This window comes from Lepisosteus oculatus, chromosome 12 (genome assembly GCF_040954835.1).
Source record: "Lepisosteus oculatus isolate fLepOcu1 chromosome 12, fLepOcu1.hap2, whole genome shotgun sequence".
NCBI lineage: Eukaryota > Metazoa > Chordata > Actinopteri > Semionotiformes > Lepisosteidae > Lepisosteus > Lepisosteus oculatus.
Window position 1 is genome coordinate 18,410,697 of NC_090707.1, and position 13,425 is coordinate 18,424,121.

A 13,425-nucleotide genomic window follows, 5' to 3' on the forward strand; every position below is an offset into this window, starting at 1 on the left:
TCCGAGTTCCCAGAGCTCAAATGCTAACATTGACGAAAGGATGCATTCCATTACTTAAGCTCCTACGAAATGAAAAGGCTTCATTCTGAGGTCGCGCTTAGAAAATGTAAACTTTCCATTATTGAAGTGTGAAGTAAGGCTTATTAAACTAAAAACGACAGACTAGTTCAATTTTTATGACCCCTGATTTCTGTAAGGAAAAATACATGCAATTACTGTTCTAATAAACTAAGCGACTTTAGCATAAGACCTACCTCTTACTTTATCGGACCTATTTTAACACACCGCACTGAAGTGCCACAGCAGATGTAATTGTTCTCTTTTTTAAAGAGGTACCAAAATGGTGCGGTCAAGAGTGTCCAGAAATATGATAACGATGCCATCAACGGGGCGTTTGCTTCCAACGACAAAATTACAGAGGGTGAGCTGCACAAATTCGCTCTGAAAGATTAAATTAGTTTACACTTAATTACTAGCAAATTAACAAGGCTTTTCTCTAAGACGTTGTACAGTAAATTGATCCCATGTGTATTTATTTTACTATACACTGTGAAACAATAGAAATCCCTTAAACAGAGAATTCAATTAGTTGATTTGTATCAGGTGATCTATACAACACAGTGTTAAGAATTCTTCTTTGTGGAAGCACACTTTGTTGGCAGGAGACTTGATATCTGGCTTGATATCTTGAAACTACTTCAGTCATCTTTTTCGATTGCCCTTACAGGGGGATCTGTAAATAGTACCCCTGTGAGTGCTTTTGTTGGATTAGGAGTCTTATCAGGCTGTCTGGTTTTCATTGCATGTCTGTTAGTGCAGTTTTCTCTTTTGTTCCAGAGTGTCTACAGTTAAAGTAACATTTATCCTTTTTGTGCCTAAAACATCTTGAGATCCCAATGTTTCACCACATTGGTGTTAATAGTGGGATCTTTGTGCTGACAGGTATCTTATATTGGGATATAGATGAAAGGAGAGAAAGACCCCACACTGGACAGAGGATGTAAAACAGCTGGATCTCAAAGGGAACGAAAGATTGCATCACCCTGGGGAGGAGGAGCAGCTGTTGTACGGAAGGAGTTACCAACTTCATCAGCTTGGCTTTTGAATAAGTGAATAAGCCAGACACTATCAAGGGCCTCCAGGGTTTCAAGCATGCCAGCACTTATGCTATGGAGCCCTTCCCTGAGTGCCAGGAGGAACAGCTGTGAGCCGAGGAAGAGAGTCTACTTGGAGATAGAGGGGATGCACTGCATCGACCAGTCCAGATTGGGGAAAGCAAGAAATTCTCCCTCACCTTCACTGCCTCTAACTTCCTTCTTCCTGCATTCTGGTACAGACTCACAGCACACATCCACCTCAGTAGGTTAGTTAGATCCATAGACACCAGTTCTGAAGGTGTTGTGTGTGCTTACACACCCCTGATATTTTTTATTTTATCATTGTTATAGCAGGAGTAAAGGCATTTTAATTTTTATTTATGCTTTAGATATAACCATAGAAGTGTGTATTCTCGATGCTAAATAATGATTACTTGTTTCAAGCTCTATAGAAAATGGATGGAGCAACACAGAAAAAATGACAAAATTGCTGCTGCGCTGGTGTTTCTGGATATAATCAACAGGACAGCAATTCTGTCTTTCCTGACCCTTTACACTGTAATCTGTCAGTGTGGTGTGGAGTGCTTTGCTTACCTCTACCCAAAGCTTGCTAACAGAAGGCAGCTAGGCACTGAAAAACAGGGCTTGTATGTAGTAGATATCCGCTATCCTGCTCAGTAAAAATCAGCTTTTCCTGAGCAGTCTATGGAGGAGGTGAGACTGGCTACTTCCATGTGAAGAGTAACTGCACACACGTATCTTAAGCACCTAAGCTGAAATCCGCTGAAGAAGTTCAAAAGTTAATGTTTTTTATATCATTGATTTCAGAATTAGAATTTTCACACCAGACATGGTCATATGACCAATATACACTATGCAGAAAAGAAAAGAAACGACGTTTCGGCTGTGGAGCCTTCTTCAGGTGTGAGAGCCTTCTTCAGAAGGCTCCACAGCCGAAACATTGCGTTTCCTTTCTTTTCAATAAACCCGCTACCTGTTCCTTTACAGCCTACGTATGCTGACGCAGCTACCTACTTGAACTACTTCAATATACACTATTACAACATTAATATGAGCTCCTAGGATTTTATTAACTAAATGGAGGGAGAATATTTGGGAAGGGGCAAAGCATTTTTTAACTCAAAGTTGTCCCAATGTGGAACCAAAGCAAGAAACCCCAAAGACAGCTTATCATAACCTGATTGCGCAGTACAACACCTCATAGTATCAGACAACAACTGCTCAACCTGTCAGAAAGTGTGCAGATCCCATAATGATTTTTACACTCACCTTCAGGTGCATGGAAGACAATAATTCTCAGCTGTGAGGGACAGTTCTTGAATAAATGAATCAGTTTAGTATACAGAAGCAGGAGGGAGTCTGTTATAGGGCATAGTTGGCCCTTCAGGAACAAATGAGACCTGTACACATTGGATGGGATGCACTTGAATCAGAATATCTGAGGTGCATTTAAGACAGGGAACTGGGGGTCAAAGCGCTCAGAACATGCTGGTTCTGATGGGATCAGGAGAGCACATGGCAACACTTAAAAGGTGGCTCTGTGGCTAAGGCTCTGCACCTGTGGCTGGAAGGTTGCTGGTTCAAATCCTGCAGCTGGCAGAGAAATCCTACTCTATTGGGCCCCTGAGCAAGGCCCTTAACCCCAACTGCTCCAGAGGAGCTGTACAATGGCTGACCCTTTGGTCTGACGCCAGGCTCTCTCACTATCTGTGTGTTTCGTGGAGAGCAAGCAAAAAGACTAATTCCTAATGCAAGAAATTGTATAGGGCCAATAATGTTGTTATGGTAAAAACTACAAGACATCTTGAATACTTATACCTCAATGCCAAAAGGAATACATGAAAGAACGTGAGGCTACTGCACAAAGAAATGCAAGATTATTAGAATATCCAGAACATGCCTACAGGTAGGTGTGGATTATGGGTGGTGGTGGTGGTGGTTGAGTGCCGTCGAGTTGGTGTCGACTCATGGCGACCCTATGGACAGTTCCACAATCACTATCCATAGAGTTTTTATGGCAAGATACAGAAGTAGATTTCCAGGCCTTTCTTCCGCCCGGATACCGGCAACACCGCCCCCCCCATACTGATGCTGCCCAGCATGGGTTAATAGAGAACCTTGCGCCCGACGTGGGACACAAGCCCACGACCCTGAGATTATGAGTCTCATGCTCTACTAACAGAGCTAGTCAGGGGACATGGATTATGGGGATGAATATAAAATTATTTTAGTAACATTGAAATAATTTTCAGGAATATATTTAGAACAGAAAGGGTAGTAGGATGGGATTTAAATATAACCTGCAAGCTAGAGAATTTAGGGAAAAGTACACCATCCGAATCTAAATGGGTTAAGCTGCAAAACAATAGGTGTATATTAGAGATGCTCTAATGTAGACAAAGACATGTATTTTACAGTATGATGAGATCAAAAAGGTGTGCGCAGCAGATATGCATTACATTATTGGAAGATTTAAATGTTTTCTTCTGGGGAATACAGAAGTTTAAATCGTCATGGTAATAATGGTTAAGGTTGCTTTTTAACTGAGTTTTTAAAACCACCTACTATACTAAGGACAATTCTTTTGTAGACTTTTTTTTAACTACCAGAATTTAAATTTAAAATGGTAGTTACAGTATAACAATACCAATGCATTTCAACCAAGATATGTTAAGTTTTGTCGTTAAGTCTCTAATGCTTAAGTCTAAAATTAGGGTCCATAATTCTAGAAAAGCAAACTATAAATTAATGAGGAAAAGCTTCAAGCACTTACATGTAACTAGGAACAGGCAATAAAGAAGGATAGAGAGACACTAAAGTGCATAACAAATCAATCTACAGTGCTGCTTGAAAGTTTGGTAGTTCCATGTAGTTCTTTAAATGTTATATTTTTTCCATAAAATCCTTGTTAAATCAAAATTTGTCCTTACAATTCTATAAAAAAGGTTTATATCCACAAATTCTACATATTGTTTAGAGGAAATGATGTATGAAAAAGAAAAAGAAACAGGTAAAGAAGAATTAGTGTACAGTATGTGCAAAGTAAGCATAACCCGGAGCTAAATTAATTGGGTACTAAGTTAACCTGTCAAAGAGCCAGTTTTGATCTCAAACAAAGTTTTACCCATACACCATGCCACAATCTAAAGAGACCTCAGATTGCCTCAGGAAGAATGTTCTAAGTGCTTGATAGTGTGGAGAGGGTTATAAATCCAGAGCGAAGCATTTTGGAATTCATCAGTCTACTGTAAGACTGTCAGTACAAATGGAGATAAGATAGGACCATGGTGACTCTACCTAGATGTGGACGTCCTTCAGGCTTAACAGAGCAACAGGAAAACTCCTAGGAATACATCCACTCGCAGGGAAGAACCCCAGCACCACATCTTAGGATGTTCATACATCAACAATATGATGTAAGATGAATAGCAATGGAATTCATGGGAGGGTAGCCAGGAGGAAATCTTTGCTCAAAGGATGTTTATTGAATTAAAAGGTTCCCTTACTTTTGCATGCTGGGATCATTGAGTTTCTGTTAAATAAACATGTTTTGTTTAACAAATAATGAAACTATAATTTTGTATGTGTGCCCGTTATTTGGGTTATCTTCATTAAATATTGGAGTTCAGATAAAAGATTTAAGATTGTCTAAAACGTATGAAAGATGAATGCTTCACATACTTTTATTACAGCACTGTATATGTATAACAATTTAACCTAAGTGAGAGAATTAGAAAAACTGAAGTAAAAAATAAAAGAAAAAACACAACAAGAAAACAAAAGAAAGTGGCTCTGTGCACCAAACATAATTGCCCAAGATTTGAAGACATAAAAATAGTATACTGAGCTTCAGGGGTAGCAAAAAAGATGTAAATAACGTTATCAGTACTGCAATAGTAAAATAACTGTAAAAATTAAATAGTTTATCAATTAATAGCAGCTTAATAATAGAAGAATAAAATACTAAACATGCTAAAAATATTTTGTGCATATATTATGCTTCTTTACAAAAGAAGATGTCATTAAGTGTCCTGTGTTATACTGTAGAAGGTGCACAATCAGTATTAGGTCATTTAAGCAAAGTTGACACTGAGGTTGTAAAAGGACTAGGACATCTTAAAACTAATAAATCACCACAGCCAGATGGCATTGTTCCATTAGTACTTACTCGAATTCACAAATGCCAAATGCCTAGCGATTTCAACTCTCACCTAGGATGAGAACTGCACACACAAATTGGAGATCTGCAAATGTAATATCACTTCATAAAAAAGGAAGATAAAACTAAAAAATTAATCACTCTTGTTCCTGTAGCCAGTGAAATTATGAAAACGATATAAACTTGAAGAATTCCTTGGCAATATGAACTTAAAAAGGGATGGTCGTGGTAGTTACTAGATCGCTTTGAACAAGCAACAGGAAAAGTTGATAATATAGCAACTAAATATAGCACATGTTTGAAGGTCACTTATAAAAGATTCACAAATTAAATGCCAAGGGAATCCAAGATAAATGTATGCACATAGTATAATGAACAAGGAACTGCATCATTTTAAGAGGAACAACCTCTAACTGTGCAGATTTAAGTAGTGGTGTACCACAGGGATCCACTTCAGGACTGAGGTTCTTCCTGATCTGCGTCTTGCATTTGCATTTAGACTCTGGTATTGCTGTCAAAATAGTTAAATTTACAGATGAATCAGTAAGAGAAGTGTCAAATACAGAAACAGTCGGAAAGTACCTTTTTACAATCAAAAGTGATCCACTCAGGCAGTAGGAACATGCATTATGTATACTGAAAAAAAATGAGCTATAGGAATCTGAGCATAAAAGAGATTTGGCTATTTATGTAGATTCTTTTGTGTCCTCATCAAGACAACATGAAAAATTAATAAAAAAAAGCAATCAAAGCCTATTGTATATATTGTATACACTTCACTATGCTTAGACAGTCATGGCCCAAAATATTGGTACCCTTGCACCTTTAGCAAATAACTCAATTTTCTCTAAAAATAAGTTGAAATCGACCAAAGTATTTGGCCTCCACAATTCTTTATCTCACTGTTAATATTACAGAACCTTTGTTTTTGATTCAGAATGTAATACACTATATCCTTTTAAATCAGAAAATAAAAAGAAATGGCATTGACAAAATTATTGACACCCCCGACTCAATATTTGGTGGCACAGCCTTTGGTCAAAATAACTGCAATCAAGCGCCTCCTATGGCCATCAATGAGCTTCCTGCACCTCTATACTGGCGGTTTGGCCCACTCTTCTTGTGCAAACTGCTCCAGTTCTCCCAGATTTGAAGGGTGTCTTCTTCCGACTGCTGTTTTCAGATCTCTCCACAGGTTTACAATGGGATTTAGATCTGGACTCATTGCTGGCCACTTCAGAACAGTCCAGTGTTTTGTCTTGAACCATCCCTGGGTTCTTTTTGAAGTGTGTTTGGGGTAATTGTTGTGCTGGAAGACCCATGACCTTCGACAGAGACCCAGCTTTCTGACACTGGGTATGACATTGTACTCCGAAATGCCTTGGTTTTGGAGTGCACAAGATCAAGGCACCAGTGCCAGTGGCAGCAAAGCAACCCCAAAACACCACTGAACCTCCTTCATGTTTCACTGTAGGGAAGGTGCTCTTTTCTTTGAAGGCTTCATTTTGTTTTCTGTAAACAGAGTTGGTGTGCTTTACCAAAAAACTTTAATTTTGTCTTATCTGTCCACAGGGTATTCTCCTAGAAGGATTTTGGCATGTTCAGATGTGTTTCGGCAAATTGCAGTTGGGGTTTTTGGCAAAGCACAAGAAGAGTGGGCCAAACCGCCAGTACAGATGTGCAGGAAGCTCATCGATGGCCATAGGAAGCGCTTGATTGCAGTTATTTTGACCAAAGGGCAGTGCTACCAAATATTGAGGCTGGGGTGTCAATTTTGTCAATGCCATTTTTTTATTTTCTGATTTAAAAGGATATATTATGTTCTGAATCAACAACAAAGGTTCTGTAATATTAACAGTGAAATAAACAATTATGGAGACCAAATACTTCGGTCAATTTCAACTTATTCTAAGAGAAAATTGTGAGTTATTTGCAAAAACTGCAAGGGTACCAATATTTTTGGCCACGACTGTATGTGCATGTGAGGAATTTAAGTCATGAGACTTAATTGGAAGAAAATGTTGATTAATTTGCCTACTAAACCACCAAACAATCAACATCCCAATGGGCCACAAATCTGGTTTGATTACAACCTGGGGTGCCTTCTGTTTCTGTCTGGAGTTCATGTTCTCCCTATATTTGCATGGGTTTTTGCCAGGAGCTTAAGGCTACTTCCATCTTCAGCTAGGATGTTTATTGTTTTCAAAATGCCTGTCGGTGTATTCTTGCAATGAACAGTGTATCCCTTCCATGACTCTAAGCGCTTTCTGATAATGGATACTTTACAGACCCACATATTGTACTGTAGGGTGCAATATTAAACTGTAGAAAAGTAAGAATACTCTGTACAATCATTAGTAAATATTTTGTTTAGGATCTACCAATAATGGTAATCTCTTAACTAATAATTCAGCATAAACAAAATCCTTATAAATAAAGTCAGGGAACAGGAGTTGATATACCCTAATGTTTATTTTGTGTTACGGAAGATACACTGGAATTTCAAAAAATTTAAAACATATAAAAAAGTGGTTAAGGGAGAACAATTTATAAACATTCAATAAATATGTAAGAATGTTTATCATACCATACAGAAGAGTACAATGGTGGTGTTAATGCCAAGACGGCTTAATGAAAGTTAGTTTAAAAAATTATACTATGCTTTGTACAAACACCTTCTGATCCTTGTAATACTGTGTTGTTAACAACAGTTCTGCTTAGCTCCAAACAAAATGAGATGCTAGTGTCAATAATTTGGCAAATATTTCAAAAGAAAAAGTGTAAAAATGTAAATCCACAAAAAGCACATTATAACCCACACAGATGAAATCTAGAACAACCATCTAAAAAGAACCACTATCATTTAAGCATTTCAGTAAACAAGCAACATATTTTGCATGATTGAAGATACTTAAAATCAACCCCCCCCCCCAAAAATATTTTTTAAACACAAATGGTGTCAAACATGGATTTAGTAGTGTCACTGAGTCTCATCAACCAAGCTTATAGATTACTATACCTGTTATATGAAACAAATTGTCATTAATACACCTTTTATGAAAAAAGAAACATGATCTGATCCCACATAAATCTTGTTTTAAGACTAAAATGCAAAACAACCCACACAGTTTTATGTATTACCAAGGCCAAAGGAATCCACTCTTCAGACCTTGGATTCAGGGTTTTAACTTTTATGCTGAAGATGTAACACTCTGCTTGTAGACTGCATGGTACGCATTCCGTAACAGGACGTATGGGAAGCATGACTCCAGCAAGTCCATAGTAAGGAATGGGGACTCTTGGACAATCTGTTGCAAAATGAAAATAAGATTATATAAAAAATACCTGCTGAATACAACATAAAACTTATTAACCATCTATAAAAGGTTATTAAGGTTTTATATAACATCTTTCAAGACATCTCAAAGCACTTCATAGTGGAGGTAAATAATCAAGTCTTTGACAGAAGGAACATCTGAAACATAAAAACAGCATCTCTGTATTAGCAGGTAGGCAACAGGTTAGGCAACGCTAACCTGAAAAAATGCATTTTTTTTAAATTCTAAATAATCTATCTTATACGGTATCTATGTTATCAGGCCAAACCATGGAATGAAACTAAGATTGCCTTTTTGATAAGGGTGAAAAAGACCAATGCAACATTATATAGGCCAAAGCAATGCAGTGTTCCTTTAGTTAGAAAGCTAGTGCAAATATTAGCAGGTAACTGTTCTAAAGGCAAAGAGATAAATCCTTGGAAATGAGATCATGATATTTGTAAAGGAATTAAGTAAACAAGCAAAGAATGCAGTACTGTTTCATATAATTATAACTTCAAATATAAAATTGATTCAACACAAAACTTTAGTATTTTAGAAAAAGCTTGTTCTGGTATTCCCAGACATCTCGGTGAGCTCACTGTCAAGGTACTTGATTAGCAAAAGGATGACTTCAGTGTGACTATTGTGCTCATGCCAAGCTATGTTTCCTCTGGGAAGTGACTTATGACTCTCAGAGATGTTTGTGGAAAATCCTTTGTTGACTCTTCAGTAGTACCATCCCCTAGGTTATGAATACAGCTTGTACTGAAAAAACCACTCACCATATCAAGGAGCAAGTAAACAGATTCCCTGTTTCGTGTAGTTGTTTTATCTGTCTCCTGTCCAATTTTCAGCAGGCTGGAAGAAGCAAGCTTAAAAAACAATAAAAAGAGTATTAATGCAATTAATCACATAGTCCTATTCTCAGTAAATAATTTGCAAAAGCCCCTTAAGCCAAAGCCACATTTTTTTTAAGAGCTCTATTTTAATTGCAGTTGTAGGTTACACAAAAGCACAGTCATCTTTACCAATATATTATGCTGAATCTTTTAACAATTGCTTTGTTCCAAGACTGTAAAAAATGCTGTTAGTGAATTACCACATGAAGCAATATTAAAGTTTTAAAACTGTTTTCTAGAGTCTTAATAAAGATTTAAACTGTAAACTAGAGTTGCTGGCAAATTGTTAAATAATTCTAAGGAAAATAGGGTGCACATGCTTTAAACGATGCATAAAAATTCCACGTATTCCAGGAAAATAAATTCAAGGTACTAAGAATTATTTGGAATCTCAAACCTTTATGGAACATTAAGTGTAATAAATCTCACTAATGACAGCACATTTATACTCTTGCTAAGGGTAAAACAGAATCGTGAATTCTCAAATGAAGTCTGACTTGATCAAAGCAGAGAATAAAACCTTTACTGGATACTTCAGTGTCAATTCACGAGTCAAAAAGTGTAACTATTAACAATGTGAGTGGCAGTACCCTTAATGACAAAATAATTAGACTTTGCACTTACAGCCAGAAACTCCTTCAGACGGTCCTCAATACTCCCCTTATGAATGGTAAACAGGGCAGCAGCTATCTGGTTTATAGCTTTTGCCAAACAATGAATATTGTTGCAGTGTCCTTGAAAGAATAATAACAAGTTAGCAAACTATACTGATAAATGAGTTAAAGTCCCCCAATAAGAAAATGCATTACTCATTTTTTAGTAATACATGTATATAAAACCTATTTGGTAAAACTTTAAAACACACAATAATTGTAAATCAACATAGAATAATATATTGTATGTTACAAAATAAAACAAAATCACATACAAAAAATAAGCATCAATATCAGACATTTCTTATAAGCTAAGAACATATACACAACCTAACATTTTAGCTACTTCTAGAAGAATTCAAATTACCTTCAATTGCAGGACTGTACTGTGACATGACATTGCTTGCCAGAGTTGGCATTGAAACTGCCACAAAAACCATCAAAAGGCAAGCAATTTTATATTCCTCCTCTGGGCTGATATTTTCTGGAATAAAACACATTTTAGATGGTTTAGTCTTAAAATAATTGGATTTCCTGATTCTTCTAGCACTATGTTTTACTCTCCATATCCACATCATTTTTAAGGTCAATGAACATCACTTTCTTTTTAACAATGGCAAGAAACAGATACAAACACCACATTGCATCTTTACATTAACTTTATGAATGTTTTTTACACTAATTGAAAGACCTCCAAGGACCATTCTGAAAATTTGTCGAAAGGTCATGTAATTAGTCTAATCTAATTTTTAACGTTTATATTAACTAACCACATTAGAAAAAATGCTTAAGGATCCAAAACCCCACACACAACCAATCAATGTACATGTACATTAGTCCTGGAATGGATTAATAGAATTTCCTATACAAACCAAAAGATTCACATCTTATGTTTTACTCACTATATACACATTACAGCATGTTGTGCTTTATTATAAAAACAGTTTATTTATATCACAAAACTAAAACACCTGTTATAGTCATTGGTCAGGCAACAGCAACATTTTTTAAAAGCCTGTGCAGAATACTGTTATGCAGTATTGAGGATATCTATATGGATTAGTATACAGACACTGAACAGTCTTGTCCACCCCTCAGTTCAATCAGAGATCAGTTTTTAGGCAGGCCTAGAGAGAAGTGGCAATACAGAAGGCTGCAAATACCAAATCCAAACCCTTCTTAGACAGTGGAGTACAAATAGCTGGAGACTTAAGTAAATTATATGCTAATATAAAAATGAAACTGCAGTTGGTCTAAGGGATTAGTACAGCATATCAGGCCATCATTCTACAACTTTTATCTATCCCTGATTACGAAACAGGATTATGTAGATGCCACCTTTACAGGACAGGTTTCTAGCATTTCGGGCCTTTTTCAAAGACTTTTTCAAGAAACTTCCACACTAACCGAGAGACCAAGTTTAAAATGAATAGAGGTACCATGTTCTTATTTTTTTAAATATTTACTTCCATGCCTTCTTGTAGAGTCAAAAGAAACCTGACTTGCATTTCGCTACATTTATTTGATACAGGATGAAGGGTTTAGCTTCAGCTAAGCCAGCAGGTATGCCTGGAATTTGGCTTTTTATTTTTGTAAGAATGATCTTCTCTTTCGTATGGTGGATTTATCTGTTATTCAGACCCCATTGGGATTTGTCACCGTGAAATGTGGATGGCTATGTGTTGGGTTTGTAAAAGACTCTAGTATTCACTTATTGAAATTATTTCCCAAAAATCTATTTTTTTCATCTGTCATTTTTTTGTAAATAAAAAGGCTGTGTTTAAGTTGTTCAAAGGCAATGCTGCACATCGAACAAAGATGCTATTTGACTATACTCTGAATCACTTGATGGCTGAGACATTGTGTTGAACTTTTCTAAAATTGCTAAACCTGCTTGATGGGCTGATGTGAAGAAATCACTCACATTTATCACTTAAAGATTAGTATTATGGGACTCCTGAGTGGCTCAAACAACATAGTTGCTAACTTGAGTGCAGTTTAATCCAGGCATCATGGGTTGGAGCCCGGACCATGTCCTTAACTGACTGTTAGTGCGGGAGTCCCTAAGTGGCAGGGGCTTTTATTATATTACTTGACAGGGATCTGGACTACCTGCAAAACACTGATATCTTCAGCCACTTGGGTGCTTGTAAGTTAGGGATACCCCGCTGCTCTTAATTGTGCCGACCCCCTGCATGGGGCTGTGTTCCCTCTGATTATTGTGCTATCGCATAAGTAGCTTGATGGTGGGTGGGTCAGAGAAGTACGCCTTTATTTCATCACTACAGAATTTACTGGAGAATTTGTAGCCACCCATCAGGAGATGGAAAAGACAGAACTGGCTATTCCAAATTCGGTGAATTTAAATATTTGTCGAGGCTGAATAGAAAAAATAGCAAAAGTTGACACTCCCTTTTTATTACAACTGATGTTTGAGCTCAACTGCCTGAGGCAAGCCAGTCTAATTTGAAATTATATACATTTAATTTATATATATAAGAGATTTCTTAAATTGTTGCACAAAACTGAATTGCTAGTGTTTCATGATATTAACTTAGCTTCCATTAATCAACCACCAATTGAACAAAGGAGATGGACTGAACAACCTCTTCTATTTCATTAAGTGTGAATACAACATCCAAAGCTCATTTCATGCAGGGATTTGCCAAATAAAAAAAGACAGAAAAAAATGAGGGAAAATGACCATAAAAGGAAAATACAAATCTTGCACTTTCTACCCTGACACAAGATTACCTTAACTGATGCACTGAAGACCAGAGACTTCTGGATAACCATTTTTTACTAAAGTTTTAGAATAACCCAGATGATGCTGTCAAATGCAATTATATATACGCCAAAATAGGGATACATTCACTTTTTATGCAATATATTTACTTTTTAAAACACTGATCATTTTCTTGTTTTTTTTAAGTATCAAGGGCCAAGACAAACTATATACACTATTGCACAGTAATTAACTGTAAATTATATTAAAAGTTCAACATTTGGAAATAATTCAAATAAGGCAATTTTGGGTCAATGAAGGTTTAATAACAGGGACTATTTTGATACTAAACATTAGGGGGTTTATGTTAAACAGTAAGGGCATGTGACAAAAATTTCTCAACAGACCAGAGACGGAACCGAAATCCCACAGGCTCCGAAAAGCTCTAGGAGAGTTAGTAGTAGTAGTATTATTATACATTTCCTTTACAGGCCAAAAGCAGGAGTCTCAACCTGAAGATATTACTGTGGATGTATTTTCTGCTCAACAGC

General features: G+C 36.6%; 1 protein-coding gene across 4 annotated transcripts in view; it reads right to left on the reverse strand.

Moving 5' to 3' along the window:
• Positions 1-7,730: 7,730 nt before the first annotated feature.
• The window catches only part of nckap1 (NCK-associated protein 1), a 46,485-nt gene continuing 40,790 nt past the window's right edge, over positions 7,731-13,425 (reverse strand). For all 4 annotated transcript variants that reach the window (XM_015358952.2, XM_006636479.3, XM_015358951.2 and 1 more), the window contains 4 exons: positions 10,517-10,633; positions 10,121-10,230; positions 9,380-9,469; positions 7,731-8,585 (listed from right to left, as the gene is read on the reverse strand). In XM_015358952.2, the coding sequence (XP_015214438.1) occupies positions 8,469-8,585; positions 9,380-9,469; positions 10,121-10,230; positions 10,517-10,633 (434 nt within the window). In that variant the 3' untranslated portion in view covers positions 7,731-8,468. The remainder of the gene's footprint in view (positions 8,586-9,379; positions 9,470-10,120; positions 10,231-10,516; positions 10,634-13,425) is intronic.